Here is a 19,994-nt window from a genome sequence, read left to right as displayed (position 1 = left end):
TCTTGTCATTGTGTTTCTCCACAATGACAAGATTACACAGCAAAGTCTGAGGGAGCTTCTTTTTTTTTTTTTTTTTTTCTCTCTCTCCCTTCTTCGTCGTCTTCCTGCCAGCGGTTTATTCCCTCTCGCATTGAAACAGCCGCTTCACACTCCAGTGCCTCAAAATCGCTTCACTGACCCCCCAAAAATAAAAAAATAAAAAATCATCAGAGGGGAAAATTCATTCCGAGCACAGAGGATGGTTTTAACGCCTGATCTGATCTTTTATCAATTTGGTTGGATACGCGTAAAAAAAAAAACACAAGCTCCATCTAGATTTTGATGCCGTCTAGGAAAAGCTGACTGGATGACTTTTGATTTCATCATCTCTCCTTCTTTAGACAGCAAATTAGCAAATTGAATCAGCAGCGCCATAATAATAAAATCCCATCCGATAATGGTAAATATTAATATTAAATGAAATCATTAACCAACTTCGTACCTAATGCTGAAGATTATAAGCAATTATTGTTTAGCATGTCTCTTTAAAAAAGGACATGGTAACTTTTTTTTCTTTTAAGTTAAAACATAGTGTCCCTTTAGCCTTCTCTCCGTTTATGATAAAAAAAAAAATGGAAACATTTAACTACGGTATCTCTCGTCTTTAAGAATGATATCTAAGAAGCAGGGGGACTTTTTTTACATTTTGAATAGTTTTTTAAAAGCACAGATTTTCAAGGTTTTATTTGTTTTAAGAACTGCATCAAAATTATACCCAATTTTATATATTTTAAAAAAAAAAGTTACAGAATATATACAAAAATACTACTCAAGGTCCTCTTCTAAAAAAAAATATATATATATATATATATATATATTTTTTTTTACAAGTAATTAGTAAATCTGTATCACAACAATATAAGATCTGGTATACCTAAATGTTTTGGTCTTTAGGTATAAATCCGATGGGAATAAAACATTTTTATTTGTGATTTGCTTTAAGTCTCCAAAAAAACATTCCTACTGATGCAAGTGCGGCAGCTGTAAAATATCCAAGTATGCCTGCCACACAATCGAAAGCTCACATTGGCCTCACAATGATCTCTTTGTTAAACGGCCTTAATAGAATTTAAATTTGGACGCGTTTGAGTGTGTGTGCGTCTCACATTGTGGGAGATAGCTGGCCCGCCTGCATGCCTGTTTCCAGTCTGATGCCCCCGGGCCGGTGACCCCGTTCATTGTGGCAGGCGGGGCCTTTGCTTTCAGGGCGGCGGGTGCTGATAAGCTGGAGTCAGAGGTAAGACCTCCCTGGTGGGAGCTGCGGCCTCCGCCTGAGATCCGATTGCATCCTTCCTGCAGGTGTTTGACATCTCCTGTGATGGTGTCCTCACACACACAGCTGCCCTTCATCCTGCAGTGGGGAAATGTAACATAATAGGTTTCTCATATTGTTTGATTGCGCTAGACAGGCAAAGGGCATATTTATGGGATTAAAAAAAAAAATAAAAATTAAGTAAGGCTTCTTTTAGGTGTTTTTTGAAGGGTTGCTGCTTTTTTGGTTAGCAACTAAGCTCAAATGGACAGTGACTACAAACTAAGATGTATTTCTATCCGAGGGTAGTGTTTATTTGTTTTAAGCCAAATAATTGCGCCAAAAGAAGCCAATGAAAATGTCATGTTTGGGTTCTGTAGGGGTTGGGTTTTTGTATAAAAAGAGTCGTCATGGCCACAGCTAGCCAAGTCGTCATCGTCACAGCTAACCAAGTTATCATCGCCACAGCTAACCAAGTCATCATCGGCACAGCTGACTAAGTCGTCATTGTCACAGCTAACAAAGCAAGTCATCATCGTCACAGCTAACCAAGTCATCATCACAGCTAACTTAGTCATCATCGTCACAGCTAACTTAGTCGTCATCGTCACAGCTAACCAAGTCGTCATCAGAACAGCTAACAAACCAAGTCACCATCGTCACAGCTAACCAAGTCATCATCCTCACAGCTAACCAAGTGGTCATTGTCACAGTTAACAAACCAAGTCGTCATCGTCACAGCTAACAAAGTCGTCATCGTCACGGCTAACCAAGTCGTCATCGCCACGGCTAGCCAGGTCGGCATCGTCACTGCTAACCAAGTCGTCATCGGCACAGCTAACCAAGTCGTCATCGACACAGCTAACAAACCAAGTCGTCATCGACACAGCTGACCAAGTCGTCATCGGCACAGCTAACCAAGTTGTCTTTGTCACAGCTAGCCAAGTCGTCATCGTCATAGCTAACCAAGTCGTCCTCATCACAGCTACCCAAGTCGTCATTGTCACAGCTAACCAAGTTGTCATTGTCACAGCTAACAAACCAAGTCATCACCGTCACAGCTAACCAAGTCATCATCCTCACAGCTAACCAAGTGGTCATTGTCACAGTTAACAAACCAAGTCGTCATCGTCACAGCTAACAAAGTCGTCATCGACACGGCTAACCAAGTCGTCATCGCCACGGCTAGCCAGGTCGGCATCGTCACGGCTAACCAAGTCGTCATCGGCACAGCTAACCAAGTCGTCATCGGCACAGCTAACCAAGTCGTCATTGTCACAGCTAACGAACCAAGTCGTCATCGACACAGCTAACCAAGTCGTCATCGACACAGCTAACCAAGCTGTCTTTGTCACAGCTAGCCAAGTCGTCATCGTCATAGCTAACCAAGTCATCCTCATCACAGCTACCTAAGTCGTCATTGTCACAGCTAACCAAGTTGTCAGTGTCACAGCTAACAAACCAAGTCATCATCATCACAGCTAACCAAGTCATCATCATCACAACTAACCAAGTGGTCATTGTCACAGTTAACAAACCAAGTCGTCATCGTCACAGCTAACAAAGTCGTCATCGTCACGGCTAACCAAGTCGCCATCGCCACGGCTAGCCAGGTCGGCATCGTCACTGCTAACCAAGTCGTCATCGGCACAGCTAACCAAGTCGTCATCGGCACAGCTAACCAGGTTGTCATTGTCACAGCTAACAAACCAAGTCGTCATCGGCACAGCTAACCAAGTCGTCCTCATCACAGCTAACCAAGTCGTCCTCATCACAGCTAACCAACTCGTCATTGTCACAGCTAACCAATAGCTACTTTTACTTTGCCAGAAAGGTCTGAAAAGTGGAGAAAGTGTGCATTCCTTTGGCTTTATAATGAAGTGTCAGGAGGAGGTCCTGCAGTGCACTTCTAACTGGCTTTCATCTCCATTCTCTCTTCTTGTGTAGTCCCACCTGGCAAAATGACCTCCAATGTCACCCGCACACACCAAACTGGGCGCAAATTAGCATGCATATATGATAAAAAGCTCAATTAAAGATGAACGCGCATACATCCGTAATTCAATTTAAAGCAAATTGCTCCTCTGTGGAGTTGGTCGGTAGTCAACAAAAATGACCTGAAATAAAATAAAAAACTTAAATTCCCGCCCTTGGACCTGCAGTGTAAATCCAGCCTTTGTGTTTAGTGCGGAGAGTCCATAAAGCAAAAATGATGTGCGTCTGTCTTACCAAGCGCAGCGCCCGGTCATGAGGCCATTAAGTGCTCCAATTGGATTAGTTGAAATGTAATGGAGTCGGCAGAGGACTCGGGAGGGTTTTCCCATTTAACGTCCACGCCGATGTTTAGTGTTGCGTGTGTCAATAATTACAAACACTCACCGTCGGTCACTTCATTAGGTTTACCTGTTTCGAAGCCAACCAGTTAAAAGATAATCATGCTCGGTTTTCTTAATGTTTATTGCAGCGAACATATTGCGGCAAATGGACTTTTTAATGGCACGCCATTCGCGAGGGGTCGGCAACCTTTACTGTCAAAAGAGCCATTTTAGGCCAAATAATTAACATGTGTCTGGAGATGCAAATCATTTGAATATTGTGATGAACGAAACAGTGTGTTAGGGTTAGTCTAATGTACTGAGGGCCCAAGAGCTAATTAAAGCTACACCATAACAGAAAAATATGCAGCATATCAATACTTTTGAGATTCATTTTATTTTACTTTTCCGCTTCCGTTTTTGTGTGTGTGTGCGCGTGTGTAATTTTTCATGCATTTTTAGACTTTTCTGCCTTTTTGTTAAATTTTGTGGCAATTTAATAGACATTATGTTAAATTTTTGCCTCTCCTATTCCTTTTGGGAACATTGTATGGAAATGTATTGACATTATTTTCTACCTTTGTTGCTTTCAATTTACTGACATTTTTGGCATTTTTATGGACATTTTATGGTCATTTGGGGGATTTATTTTTTTGTTTTCAGAAATTTTTATGGTTCCTTTTTGAACATGTTATTTCCTTCCTTTTCTTAAATCAATTTGTTTGGCAATTTTGTGGACATTTTGTGGCAATTTTCCAGATCTCTTCTCTTGTTTTTGGACATTTTACAATTACTTTTTAACTTTTTTTCTGCCTTAACAAAAAAAAAAATCAAATTCTCTGACATTTTAGTCAATTTCCTATATATTTTCTAGCAATTTTCTGCTTTTCCTCTTCTTTTCTGGACATTTTATGGTGACTTTTAGATCATTTTAAAACTTTTTCCATCTACCTTTTGTGTCTTTTTTTTTTAATGACAACTTAAAATTTTTTAACTTGGACATTTTTTAAATTTTAGTTATTTATTAAAATTAAACAATTATCTTGTTTTTGGACATTTTACAATTACTTTTTAACTTTTTTTCTGCCTTAACAAAAAAAAAAATCAAATTCTCTGACATTTTAGTCAATTTCCTATATATTTTCTAGCAATTTTCTGCTTTTCCTCTTCTTTTCTGGACATTTTATGGTGACTTTTAGATCATTTTAAAACTTTTTCCATCTACCTTTTGTGTCTTTTTTTTTAAATGACAACTTAAAATTTTTTAACTTGGACATTTTTTAAATTTTAATTATTTATTAAAATTAAACAATTATCTTGTTTTTGGACAGTTTACAATTACTTTTTAACTTTTTTTCTGCCTTAACAAAAAAAATCAAATTCTCTGACATTTTAGTCAATATCCTATATATTTTCTAGCAATTTTCTGCTTTTCCTCTTCTTTTCTGGACATTTTATGGTGACTTTTAGATCATTTTAAAACTTTTTCCATCTACCTTTCGTGTCTTTTTTTTTTTTAATGACAACTTAAAAATTTTAACTTGGACATTTTTTAAATTTTAATTATTTATTAAAATTAAACAATTATCTTGTTTTTGGACATTTTACAATTACTTTTTAACTTTTTTTCTGCCTTAACAAAAAAAAAATCAAATTCTCTGACATTTTAGTCAATTTCCTATATATTTTCTAGCAATTTTCTGCTTTTCCTCTTCTTTTCTGGACATTTTATGGTGACTTTTAGATCATTTTAAAACTTTTTCCATCTACCTTTTGTGTCTTTTTTTTTAAATGACAACTTAAAATTTTTTAACTTGGACATTTTTTAAATTTTAATTATTTATTAAAATTAAACAATTATCTTGTTTTTGGACAGTTTACAATTACTTTTTAACTTTTTTTCTGCCTTAACAAAAAAAATCAAATTCTCTGACATTTTAGTCAATATCCTATATATTTTCTAGCAATTTTCTGCTTTTCCTCTTCTTTTCTGGACATTTTATGGTGACTTTTAGATCATTTTAAAACTTTTTCCATCTACCTTTCGTGTCTTTTTTTTTTTTAATGACAACTTAAAAATTTTAACTTGGACATTTTTTAAATTTTAATTATTTATTAAAATTAAACAATTATCTTGTTTTTGGACATTTTACAATTACTTTTTAACTTTTTTTCTGCCTTAACAAAAAAAAAATCAAATTCTCTGACATTTTAGTCAATTTCCTATATATTTTCTAGCAATTTTCTGCTTTTCCTCTTCTTTTCTGGACATTTTATGGTGACTTTTAGATCATTTTAAAACTTTTTCCATCTACCTTTTGTGTCTTTTTTTTTAAATGACAACTTAAAATTTTTTAACTTGGACATTTTTTAAATTTTAATTATTTATTAAAATTAAACAATTATCTTGTTTTTGGACAGTTTACAATTACTTTTTAACTTTTTTTCTGCCTTAACAAAAAAAATCAAATTCTCTGACATTTTAGTCAATATCCTATATATTTTCTAGCAATTTTCTGCTTTTCCTCTTCTTTTCTGGACATTTTATGGTGACTTTTAGATCATTTTAAAACTTTTTCCATCTACCTTTCGTGTCTTTTTTTTTTTTAATGACAACTTAAAAATTTTAACTTGGACATTTTTTAAATTTTAATTATTTATTAAAATTAAACAATTATCTTGTTTTTGGACATTTTACAATTACTTTTTAACTTTTTTTCTGCCTTAACAAAAAAAAAATCAAATTCTCTGACATTTTAGTCAATTTCCTATATATTTTCTAGCAATTTTCTGCTTTTCCTCTTCTTTTCTGGACATTTTATGGTGACTTTTAGATCATTTTAAAACTTTTTCCATCTACCTTTTGTGTCTTTTTTTTTAAATGACAACTTAAAATTTTTTAACTTGGACATTTTTTAAATTTTAATTATTTATTAAAATTAAACAATTATCTTGTTTTTGGACATTTTACAATTACTTTTTAACTTTTTTTCTGCCTTAACAAAAAAAAAATCAAATTCTCTGACATTTTAGTCAATTTCCTATATATTTTCTAGCAATTTTCTGCTTTTCCTCTTCTTTTCTGGACATTTTATGGTGACTTTTAGATCATTTTAAAACTTTTTCCATCTACCTTTTGTGTCTTTTTTTTTAAATGACAACTTAAAATTTTTTAACTTGGACATTTTTTAAATTTTAATTATTTATTAAAATTAAACAATTATCTTGTTTTTGGACATTTTACAATTACTTTTTAACTTTTTTTCTGCCTTAACAAAAAAAAAATCAAATTCTCTGACATTTTAGTCAATTTCCTATATATTTTCTAGCAATTTTCTGCTTTTCCTCTTCTTTTCTGGACATTTTATGGTGACTTTTAGATCATTTTAAAACTTTTTCCATCTACCTTTTGTGTCTTTTTTTTTAAATGACAACTTAAAATTTTTTAACTTGGACATTTTTTAAATTTTAATTATTTATTAAAATTAAACAATTATCTTGTTTTTGGACATTTTACAATTACTTTTTAACTTTTTTTCTGCCTTAACAAAAAAAAAATCAAATTCTCTGACATTTTAGTCAATTTCCTATATATTTTCTAGCAATTTTCTGCTTTTCCTCTTCTTTTCTGGACATTTTATGGTGACTTTTAGATCATTTTAAAACTTTTTCCATCTACCTTTTGTGTCTTTTTTTTTTTTTAATGACAACTTAAAAATTTTAACTTGGACATTTTTTAAATTTTAATTATTTATTAAAATTAAACAATTATGCTCTTGGTTTAAAAATCAATAGTCGTTTGGATACGAGAGCCGGGATGTTACTAGCACAAGTACACGACATAATAAGGACATTTCATTGCAAATGATTTTGACCTCAGCCATCTTGTCACATATAAAAAAAATAATCAGTGCATTTATAGCTCTGACGTGAAGAAGGAAAAAGGCTGCAGAGACCTTGGCCCGCAGGCGAGGGGGGATTTTCAGGATATGTCGTAAATCCCTTCCGTGTGGGGAGTTTGTGGGGAAACCTTCTCTTCTATGATTGTCATCATTCCAAAGCGAAGATATGTCGCGTTGTCTGTCTGTTTGTCATCGCTCAAAGAGCGAAAGTGGTAAGATGTCGCATTGTCCCGTGTTTTCTTTACCAAAGTGCAAGCGAAGGCAAAATATGTTGTTTCGTCTCGTTTGTTATCTCGCAGGAGCACAAAGAAAGGCAAGAAACGTGCGACTAGGCTGTCACTGTGACCTCCTGTGTCGACGTAATAACAACAACAAAAATGTTTCGAATCGCCAAGTGCACTAAAAGGCTCTAATGACATCATATCAAATATTCCAATTTGGATTTTTATATTTTGTATTACATACATCATAGTTCGTTTTTCTCATAGCACAATGTTGCTATAATTGTTTATTGAGGGCATCAAAAATACATAAATAAATAAAAACTATACATATATGGATAAGTCTTATGCCACTGAACATTTTGAGTGGCCGGAGTTAAAAAAAAAAAAAAAATCATAAATGACTTAGTTATCACACTTCCAAGAGAGCGCCAACTCTTGTCTGAAATGACGCGAGAGGGGTAAAAAAAAGAAAAAAGAAAATTGACATTGTAAAAAAAAGCGTTCCAATTTTATTTATTAACATATTTAAGGCTCTAATTTGATCATATTGAATATTCAAATTTAAAAAAAAAAAAATATATATATATATATATATATATATATATATATATATATATATATATATATATATATATATATATATATATATATATATCATAGTTAAATTTGCTCTTAGGAAAATATTTTTTTATTGTTCATAGAGCGCATAAAAAAAAATATACATGTATGGATAGGTCTTATGCCACTGAACATTTTGAGTGAGCGAAAGTAAAACAAATAAAATAAATTAAAAAAATCAGAAATGACTTAGTTATCACACTTCCAAGAGAGCGCCAACTCTTGTCTGAAATGACGCGAGAGGGGTAAAAAAAAGAAAAAAGAAAATTGACGTAAAAAAAAGCGTTCCAATTTTATTTATTAACATATTTAAGGCTCTAATTTGATCATATTGAATATTCAAATAAAAAAAAAAAAAATAATAAAAAAATATATATATATATATCATAGTTAAATTTGCTCTTAGGAAAATATTTTTTTATTGTTCATAGAGCGCATAAAAAAATATATACATGTATGGATAGGTCTTATGCCACTGAACATTTTGAGTGAGCGAAAGTAAAACAAATAAAATAAATTAAAAAAATCAGAAATGACTTAGTTATCACATTTCCAAGAGGGCGCCAGCTTTGGGCTCAAATAGAACGGGAGGGATGTTTTTTTGTTTTTTTTTTGGTGTGCACGGACGGGACTGCGTTTTAAAAACACCTTCTGACTGACTGCGCCAAATTAATCAATGCGGGACAAACGCCAAAGCTTGTTAATGAGATTGGGCCATACCTGCATTTGCTGTTCAGTGCAGCAATGCAGAGGCAAAAAGCCGAGCTGCGGAATACAAAATGGCCCTCCTGGGAATTTTCTGCCCTTTTCTGTACAAATGCAATCAGGGAAAAGTGGCTCGCACAGACAAAAGCAATATTTTACAAGCCGCCAGCTTGCAGATGCTGACGGATAAAGTCACTATTGACGGACACAAATCCAGATTGGTGAAAATCGTCCGGATGTGCAACCCGCATCCGCTCAGATTCTGCTGGCGACGAATCAAATTAAACACTCAGATCGGTTGAGGTCTACCGCAGCGTATTACCTGCGATGCAATCACAACCGGAATCAGCACCCGCCTGCGTTTGACCTTTTGACGCAATTTCAACAAAATCAGCCTCATCCCTCCGCACATCACGCCAAGAAAATGTCAACCGGCTCAACCTTTGATTAGCGACAAACCGCGCCGCAATTAGACCCGGTCGTCTGACTGGCAGTCATTATTGCCTCGCTCGGGGGCTGGGGAAGGGGAAGGGGGCTACTTTGTAGCTCGCTAGACTGGAATGAAACAAAGTGACTCCCTGTTTGCAGTTTTTAACACATAGATAATGTCATTGATGACGACATAGACCAACGGTGTGAGTGTTTCGGTTCTGTGGGGGTTGGGTTTTTGTTCGTTGTGGGTGTTCTTCTTGTTTTTCTCTGTAGTTGGTGGGGTTTTTTTTGTCTTGTGTTCCTGGTTTCTTACCTTGTCTCGCTATGTCTAACCACGTCCACCTGTATGTGTCTTCCCATCCCCAGGTGTGTCTCATTAGTGTATTTAGCCTGTTGCGTTTGTCCAGTCGGTGTGAGTGTATTGCCTATGTTATGTGTGGAAGTTCCTGCGTCAAGTCTTCGTCACAGCCAAGTCGTCTTCGTCACCGCCAAGTAGCTTTCATCAAAGCCAAGTCATCCTCGTCACAGCTAACCAAGTCGTCCTCGACACAGCTAACCAAGTCGTCCTCGTCACAGCCAGGTCGTCCTCATCACAGCCAGGTCGTCCTCGTCACAGCCAAGTTGTCCTCGTCACAGCTAACTAAGTTGTCCTCGTCACAGCTAACCAAGTCGTCCTCGTCACAGCCAAGTCGTCCTCGTCACATCCAATTCGTCCTTGTCACATCCAATTCGTCTTCATCACAGCCAAGTTGTCCTCGTCACAGCCAAGTTGTCCTCGTCACAGCCAAGTAGCCATTATCACAGCTAAGTAGCCATTGTCACCACCAAGTAGCCTGTGTCACAGCCAAGTCATCATCGTCACAGCTAACACCAAGTCGTCCTCTTCATAGCTAACCAAGTCGTCCTCTTCACAGCTAACCAAGTTGTCCTCGTCACAGCTAAGTAGCCATTGTCACCGCCAATTAACCTTCGCCACAGCCAAGTCATCGCCATAGCCAAGTCATCATCGCCACACCACCAGCTAACCAAGTCGTCCTTGTCACACCCAAGTTGTCCTCGTCACAGCCAAGTAGCCATTATCACAGCTAAGTAGCCATTGTCACCACCAAGTAGCCTGTGTCACAGCCAAGTCATCATCGTCACAGCTAACACCAAGTCGTCCTCTTCATAGCTAACCAAGTCGTCCTCTTCACAGCTAACCAAGTTGTCCTCGTCACAGCTAAGTAGCCATTGTCACCGCCAATTAATCTTCGCCACAGCCAAGTCATCGCCATAGCCAAGTCATCATCGCCACACCACCAGCTAACCAAGTCGTCCTTGTCACACCCAAGTTGTCCTCGTCACACCCAAGTAGCCATTATCACAGCTAAGTAGGCATTGTCACCACCAAGTAGCCTTTGTCACAGCCAAGTCATCATCGTCACCGCTAACACCAAGTCGTCCTCTTCATAGCTAACCAAGTCGTCCTCTTCACAGCTAACCAAGTTGTCCTTGTCACAGCTAAGTAGCCATTGTCACCGCCAATTAACCTTCGCCACAGCCAAGTCATCGCCATAGCCAAGTCATCATCGCCACACCACCAGCTAACCAAGTCGTCCTCGTCACAGCCAGGTTGTCCTTGTCACAGCCAAGTTGTCCTCGTCACATCCAAGTAGCCATTATCACAGCTAAGTAGCTATTGTCACCACCAAGTAGCCTTTGTCACAGCCAAGTCATCATCGTCACAGCTAACACCAAGTCGTCCTCTTCGCAGCTAACCAAGTTGTCCTCGTCACAGCTAAGTAGCCATTGTCACCGCCAATTAGCCTTCGCCATAGCCAAGTCATCGCCATAGCCAAGTCATCATCGCCACACCACCAGCTAACCAAGTCATCCTCGTCACTGCCAAGAAGCCAAGTCAAGTCACTCCACAGCAAGTCAAGTCCAATCAGGTCCTGTCACTGTCACTCTCCATTCCAGTCATGGCGAACAGACCAGACATGTCTTGTCCAGTCAAGGCGACCAGTCTACTCACGTCATGTCCACTCGGGGCGACCAGTCCAGTCACGGCGACCAGTCTACTCACGTCCTGTCCAGTCATGGCGACCAGTCCAGTCACGGCGACCAATCCAGTCACGTCGCATCAAGTCATGGTTATCTGCTCACTTTTTTCTCTATGGTTAATTAAAGTACCACGCCTTGCACTTGATTCCTGTTTCCCTACATTTGGGTCCACCATCCCTCATCCACTCACGTTCCATCATGACAAACAGATGACATCTGGATTTTCTCTGTGAATTTCCTGTTTGCCTCGAAATAGTGTCAACTTGGTGTAGTGAGCTAGGAAGTGCTCCCATCGGTGTTTGGGCAATGCAGTACCAATCAACCCTGTAAAGCAGTGGTGTCCAAACTCGGTCCTCGGGGGCCGGTAGTCCCGCAGGTTTTGGATATTTCTCTCCTCCAACACAGCTGAAGCCCATCAGCAAGCTCTACTAAGCCTGATAACAATCCTGTTGATTGAAACAGGTGCGTTGGAGCAGGGAAACCTCCAAAACCTGCAGGACTACCGGCCCCCGAGGACCGAGTTTGGACACCACTGCTGTAAAGAATCAGTGCAAATGAGAGGAAGATAAAGTAACCACAAGGGGTGCGGAAAGCAATTAGAAAGTGGCCCATGCACCAGGCAACTAAATCCCATAAGATGTGTTACTAATTCAATTTGGAAAGAAATAGTCTCGGATTTGTACAAAATTTGCAAGTATATACAGTATTGTGATGTCAACTAGCATTGTTGCAGTCGCTGCCAGTCACAAGACTGAACAAATGGTTGGAAGAGCGTTTGATGGGCCGAGCGCAAAGTGTGTAAAGTATCTTAATTTTGGGCTTTTATTTTGAAAATGTGGTAATTTGGGATACATACTGTAGTATTTACTAGGGGTGGGACTCTTTGACTGTCTTACGGTTCAATTCGATTCAGACTTTTGGCAATTCGATTCAGAATCCATTTTCGATTAGAACACGGTTTCCGATTCAGAACAATTTCTGCTTCAATCTATGAATGTGCAAAGAATCGTTATGATCTATTGCAGTCTGATTTGCATTCTAGAAAGTCTCTCTATTTTTATTATTATTATTTTTTTTACATTTATTAAGTTTTGAATGGTAATGAAAGTGCCTTTTTCCACAAAAACAGCATGTGGACCACAACAACGACTTATTTATTTATTTATTTTTATTTTTTTAAATAGCTTTTATAGTATAAAATCAATAAATAAAATGGATTTTGGGACATTTTATATTGATTCTGAACCGTAGTAACTGAGAATCTCGATTTTTTTTGGGCACACTTTTAGTATTTATTTTAATTTACTATCTAGTAGTGTACGTATATTGAAAATCCTAATAAGGCTAAATAATTGAGGATAGCTAAGAATTGAGGATCATGCATTCAATTGTCTATTACAAGGAGGAGGGGCTTTGATCATGTGACCGCTGACCGTGCTGATTGGCTACACCTGTGGGTTCTCTTCTAAGATGCTTCCTTAATCTGCCAAAGATGAAGAGAAGAAGTGTCCCTTGCTTGTTTTTTTCTTCTTCTTTGAAATCACAGATGAAGCATCTTGGTTAGTGAACTCCTTAATTAATTAGACGGGGATGCTGGGCTGTGGCAAATCCCAATCCATCCCGTTATCGAGCGCACGCTGCTTACTCAAGTTGGCAGCGCGTGTATGTGAACGGTCAGGACCAGGTGTTTACATCGTATGGAGAAGCAGATGTTTTTATTTGGTGTATGCGATTTCACAAACAGATGTTCACGCGATTTGTCGTAAAACGTGCGCAAACCGACGACAGTTCACTTATTTGCAAATGATGCAAAGTAGACAGCTAGAGGGAAAAGAAGGAAGAAACGGCGACAGAGGAAGTAGGGTTGTGCATTTTGCATTAACGTTTGTGTATTTATAGCAACTGCTGAAAGAATAGAACAGAAGATGTGATGTAAAGTCAACGACAATCAGATCCCTCAGGCCTAACCAGCCTCGTTCTGACCTTGCTTGGATCAGTTGCAGTCTTTTTTTTTTTTAGTTTTGTGCTGAGCTCCACTCACAAAAAAAAAAAAAAAACTCAGTCCAGGATGATGCAGCGCTGTGCACTTTTCTCCCTCGCTGTCCCGACTCATGCAGGCTTTTGGGCAAAGTTGCTATTAATAACGCTATGATGATGCGGAAGTCATTGCTTTCGGGGCTTTACGAAAACCTTGTCCAAGCACAAATTGCATACCTATGAGGTAGGAAAACAAATTAGAGAACTTTGTGGATAGGAAAGTTGTGCGTGTTCTTTGGCTTTAACTACAATACAAAATAACACTTATGGTATCGGACAAACAAATATCTCCAACACATGTATATACAGAAAACATACAGTTTGTCAATTAATCGATGATCAGATTTAAAAACATGTTTTGGTTTCCAATCTTTTTTTTTTTTTTTTTTTTTTAAATAGGACTTTTTTTTCTTTTTCAATTGACAAAACTGAAATTGAAATGGAAAAATCGTACCTCGAAAAACTAACTCTGATACTTACATCTTGTGAGTATGTGAATGGACAGGCAGATGTTTCCAGTCGTAACTCAACATTATTTGTCGCTCCTGCCCCCTTTATAGTCATTGAGTAGCAGGTGTAGTCCACTCCATACACGCTTATTTTTACATGTTTGGCCATAACAAGTCAGTGGTGCAGACTTAACTGCAAATGAGATGCCATGCGTGAGTTGTGACGATGAAGCAAACAACACTGCGAGCCGCTGTTTGTCAACCTGCAGCCTTGCAAAAAAAAAAAAAGACCAATCCATATATATATAGTCACTGCAGAATGGAGGTCATTTCCAGCCAAAGCTTAGAGCCAGAACTCCACAGTGTCTAAAGGTTTATTACTTGAGCAGGTGTAAAAATAAAATTGGCAGAGCAGTGCGAGTGAGTGAGTAAATCTGACGTTCGTGTATGCTTTGAATTGCTGCTCATGTATTGAAGATTTTTGCTAGGTCATTTTATCGAACCACTACATTTGGCACAGAGATGGATTAACCCACTCGACAGATGCCCTCGTGTTGTTCTCATTTTGTCTGTTTGAAAATTATGAGAAGAAATAATAATAGATATCGCACCTCATCTTGAAGCCGAGCCATCAACCCACAAAATGGATATTTTCAGTCTGCTGGGGGAAAAACAAAGTGTGAAAGTATGACTTGTACATAAGTTATACTGTACCATATTTACTCACATGAAGGAATTGTGCCTTACAACAAGAGAGCGGCTGAAACAGTTGAACTTTGACCTTCAGCGCTGAAAGTCTGTAGTATTATCTGCATTATGACTAATATCCTTGAAGGTTGCTGCTGTCTACCCCTCCCCTTTAGAGCAGCAACGTATGTGTAAACTAGCTAAAATCCTAATAAAAAGAGATGACTCAGTAGAGTGTGCTGAGAACGGGTCTATTGTTTATGAAATGTTTTAGGTTGACTGAACCTGACATTATGAATCTGTAAATGACACATCCACAAAGGCATAAGAATGTTACACCCAAATCAAAAATATTGGAAAACACAACTTAAAGGAACATGAAGGAATTGTGCCTTATAACAAGAGAGCGGCTGAAACAGTTGAACTTTGACCTTCAGCGCAGAAAGTCGATAGTATTATCTACAATATGACTCTAATATCCTTGAAGGTTGCTGCTGTGTGTACCCCTCCCCTTTAGAGCAGCAACGTATGCGTAAACTAGCTAAAATCCTAATAAAAAGAGAGGACTCTGTAGAGTGTGCTCAGAACGGGTCTATTGTTTATGAAATGTTCTAGGTTGACTGAACCTGACATTATGAATCTGTAAATGACACATCCACAAAGGCATAAGAATGTTACACCCAAATCAAAAATATTGGAAAACACGACTTAAAGGAACATGAAGGAATTGTGCCTTATAACAAGAGAGCGTCTGAAACAGTTGAACTTTGACCTTCAGCGCAGAAAGTCTGTAGTATCTGCAATATGACTCTAATATCCTTGAAGGTTGCTGCTGCGTGACCCCTCCCCTTTAGAGCAGCAACGTATGCGTAAACTAGCTAAAATCCTAATAAAAAGAGTGTGCTCAGAACGGGTCTATTGTTTATGAAATGTTCTAGGTTGACTGAACCTGACATTATGAATCTGTAAATGACACATCCACAAAGGCATAAGAATGCTACACCAAAATCAAAAATATGTATTTATTTCTGAGGCAATGTCATCAGAAAGTATTTATAGCGCGTGTGCAGTATGTAAAGAGCGAGTGACGACTACCCAGAAAACTGAACACGCTTCACCATTTTCTCCGGATCTCAAACCTCCCGTGGAGCTTTCCATTATTAGCAAGGCCAGATTAAGACGCATCAAATATACATGAAAGGTTTCCCCTGCTTTGAACCCATCACAGTGGGGAACAGAGCACACACCATTAGCGAGGCTAAGTGGGCAGCTTCGCAGCACCGAGTTAGGCACACGGGTGCACCGCAGAGGTCAACCTCCACCCCTGCTTCAGGTTTTGGGTGCATTACCGCCGTCATCGTCACGCCACCTGCTCCTTCTACGTTTTGAATCCACGCCGTCGCCTCGTTGAGAGGAAGGGATTGTCTCCATCGTGGAGGTGCTGATGAAATTTTGAGGGCGAGTGATGAATTATTTAGCCGGGGAGGATTATGAAAGCGGTTTCTTGGCACGCTGCTGCAGGGGATGAATCGATATGAGAACCCCCTCCAGTCCCAGACACCACCAACAACAACACTAGCCCCCCCTCCACTCTCCTTCTTTTTGCTTCTGCAGTAATACAACAAATGACAGTTGATTGGTCGCTTATTCTACTTGTGATAAAGAGCCCTAAGTCAAATCTTGTGAACGAAAAATGTTTATTTAGCACCGGTTAGTTGGGTCCCACAGCGTTGTTGTGCCTCACTGATAGATCTTGACATATTAAAGTCGACATACTACTGTTGAATGATCGCCATTGATTCTTGTAAGAGAGCCAGAAGATCAAAAATAAAAATGACCACCAAAAGCTGTATAAACTAATTGACTTCTTGGATCTCGCCATTTGGGTGCTAAGTACGGTACAGGAGCTAGACACAGTCCAGGCATAGAACCCACTACCGTTGACTGGTCATTGGTTATTCTCACTATAATAGGCCACAATTCAAGAAGAAAATACAAACAAACTAGATGTACTCATCTGGTTTTTGACACCCTGCAGGTGTGAACAAACAAGTGATACCAGTGCTAGCTAAAACAGGAATTAGCATACAACAATCATAAAGTATACTGTTGATTGTTCCGTTCCGTCTTCAATTCCGCTTATCCAGGGTCGGGTCGCGGGGGCAGCAGCTTTAGCAGGGAAGCCCAGACTTCCCTCTCCCCAGCCACTTCACCCTGCTCCTACGACGGGATCCCAAGGCGTTCCCAGGCCAGCCGGGAGACGTAGTCTCTCCAGCGTTTCCTGGGTCATCCCCGGGGCCTCCCGCCTCGGGCATCTGGTTCGGATGCCCCCTGGACGCTTCCCTGGCGGAGGTGTTCCGGGCATGGGGAGGCGTCCAGGAGGCATCCGAACCAGATGCTATTGATTGTTCACATTATTTTGATTATAAACAGCAACAAGCCAAGACAAAAGAACACCAAATTCCAAATGTACTAATCTGTTCCGTACAAACCACAGTGGGGCATTACGTACAGTAGAAGGTGGAACGCGACATACCGCAGCCATGTAGTGTTGATTGGTTGCTGAAGGGAAAAAATACAATTAAAAACTACAAGAACCAACCTTCCCTTGGACACCCTATCAGTTGGGGAAAAACAACAAGGGGATAAATATTTCAAGGGTAGAGCTAGACGTACTAGAGTCATAAATCTTAGTATGGTTGCTTGGTCACTGATTCTTCTTGTAAAAGAGGCAGATGCCAAAAAGAAAGAAAATCAAAGTCAATGTTCTTTTTTTTCCACCTTACAATTGGATATCAACCATAGCAATACAGTAAACGGCGTAGCTTGTCATACTAGTCATACAACATACTAGTGTTTATTGGTCACTGAGTCTTCCGGGGTTTCTGTCTGCAGAATGTCTTCTTTTCTAGACAATACACAAAAAGACAAAAACATGACCGTGGCTTTCATTCCAGATAGTGTTCAGTTACATAATCATGTTGTTGCCGTTCATGAAGACGTGATTTGATGGAGTTGATTGGAACAGTTCTGAGCCTCGGAGGCTTTCACGACCGAATACGTAAATGACCATCTCCCTGCTTTGATTGTCCCATGAGGAGTTGGGTCCATTTATCTCTCAGTGACTCCCCCCCCGAGAATCATTAAATCCAATTTTTTTCCCTCCCTCCCTCCCTCTCCCTATCTGGGAATGTTGCTTTCTCTCCCCTCTTACCTTCATTAAAAGGGTTTGCGTCTGATAGCTTGACTTTCAAAGCACCGATCGAAAGGCGAACTAGAAGAAGTTCATCGTCGTCCACAAGACGGACAAAGCGCGTAGGACTCCGATCTGGTCGACATATTAGGTTTTGCAATCCCACTCTGCCGGTGTTCCGTTTCCCTCCCCGAAAAGTCTGACCTACATGTCCTTGCTCGAAGCTACGTCACGCATCTTTCATCGTGAGCTAGGCCCCCGTCAGATCCGCAGATCAGAAGATTTTAATGGTCCCAAGATGGTGTCAGCAACAGAGAAAAAGAGAGAGAGAGAGAGAGAGAGAGAGAGTCTCTGGAATGAACCAAATGTACTCCTGTCTCTCACGGCTGGAACAAAGCCTGACAAGTAGAAAAGGCAGAGAGAGGTAAAGTCAGCCCCAGTTGAGATCTTGATTGATCGATCCAAACCTACAGGACCAGGATTCAGGAAGTCTGCCCTACAGGAAGGCCAGAGACAAAATTCGATCCCAGAAACGCCTTGTCCAAACGTGCTGCCTTTTCTCCAACATTTGACCATGATGGCTTCCCTTCTCCATCCATTTATTTTCTGAACCGCTTATTCCTCACAAAGGGGGTCGCTTAGATGACTTCAAACAGTAGGCGGGGTACCCCCTGAACTGGTTTCCAACCAATCGCAGATAGCTTCCCTTCTTTAAAACATATTCATCAGGCACTCCTTCCAACGCTGCTAATTATTCAAGAGGCAGCGAGATGAATTTGTAGCGTGCTAAAAATAATGGCGCTCTGAATAAGTGGCGTCCACTTGGAGTGATTGAGAGGCAGCCGGGGGTGGCGGGTGGGGGGCTAACTTGGATTAATTGGCACGCTCGGCTTCCAAACAAGGGGCCCTGCAACAACACAATGCGTTGGCGTCATCGAGATGCGGCACACGCAGATTTAGCCCCATCAGCATCATCCTTCAACCCCCATTACCACTCCCTCCAGTCCTCGGAGGACTCGGCAATCTGAAAGCATTGTTCATCTACCGGCGGAGTGGCAAAGTACGCGCGTGTGCACCGGTGGCACCTCATGTCTGTTTTATTATTCATACTCATGTGCGGGATCCTCTTTCAGCCCACGGACACCTGCCAGAGAGACACACGGCAAATACTGATATTCTTCTGCCTCCGCGTGACGCCAGAGACCGTCCTCGACAAACGACATTAATAACGTCGCTGTTTGACTTGTCCTTTATGTTTAGTCATAGGCGCAGTACGATGACAAGGTGGACTATGCTACATCTGGACTGGCCGCCTACGTATGCCTACTATGTGAACCGCTATCCTTGCAATGTCTCTGAACAGATGCTTAAGCGATAAGGCCCAATTGGTTGTCCCTGAAAGTTCATCCTGACTGGTCACTAAGGGTGTGTTAAGAGTAATATTCCCTCGGAAAGCTATCAAGGCCAACAAGCCTATAGCTGAAAATCGGGTCAGATTTGAGCATTTTTCACCCTTTACGATTATCGGATGTCTCAGAAAGATTATCCTGCGTTGTCTTATCTCAGTCTGGGCCGACAATAGCAAATAGTCCAATATTACCGATCGCAACACCGGGTACGTAGTTCTGACACAAGATAGCCAATTAAGAGAGGAGTTTGTAACAGCAATTCAAATAACAGCTAAGCTAACTGTTACCCTAGCTTCTTAAGTTTCTTTTTTTTACTCTAGAAGACCTGTGGCACCCGTCTGCCTCCCAAAGGTCAGTTGTCACGGATATCTTGTTTTTTTTTTTTTTTTGGGGGGGGCTCATGAATGTCAGTGGACAAGGCAAGGAATGGTGGAGCTGAGATTTGATCCCAGAACGTCAAATCTGTGAGGCAATCGCCATGCTGCCCTGTTAAATAGATAAAATAAGATTTCATTTATTGTTTAGCGCAGGCATTCTCAATCTTTTCCGATCCAGGGACCCCTTAGAAGGGAGAGTACCCCCCCCCCCACCCCCACTTCAAGGAGCCCTTGTTTAGTATACGCTACTACAAAAGTATCATAACAAATGTAGCCGCACACAAAAAGGGACACTATGATTACCCCGATGCT

General features: G+C 39.6%; 1 protein-coding gene across 9 annotated transcripts in view; it reads right to left on the bottom strand.

The window, feature by feature from the left end:
• The window catches only part of trpc1 (transient receptor potential cation channel, subfamily C, member 1), a 73,996-nt gene that overhangs the window by 20,763 nt on the left and 33,239 nt on the right, over positions 1-19,994 (bottom strand). For 2 of the 9 annotated variants that reach the window (XM_077554250.1, XM_077554251.1), the window contains exons 3-4: positions 14,628-14,677; positions 1,146-1,390 (exon numbers count right to left, since the gene is read on the bottom strand). In XM_077554250.1, coding sequence (XP_077410376.1) covers positions 1,146-1,390; positions 14,628-14,632 — 250 coding nt within the window. In that variant the 5' untranslated portion in view covers positions 14,633-14,677. Of the gene's footprint in view, positions 1-1,145; positions 1,391-14,047; positions 14,287-14,627; positions 14,678-17,917; positions 18,073-19,994 lie in introns of those variants that run through there. The other 7 variants (XM_077554254.1, XM_077554255.1, XM_077554248.1 and 4 more) reach the window with 6 other exon arrangements.

Source organism: Vanacampus margaritifer, chromosome 20 (assembly GCF_051991255.1).
Source record: "Vanacampus margaritifer isolate UIUO_Vmar chromosome 20, RoL_Vmar_1.0, whole genome shotgun sequence".
NCBI lineage: Eukaryota > Metazoa > Chordata > Actinopteri > Syngnathiformes > Syngnathidae > Vanacampus > Vanacampus margaritifer.
The sequence above is the reverse complement of the archived record's forward strand: the minus strand, read 5'-3'. Positions and strand labels throughout refer to the sequence as shown.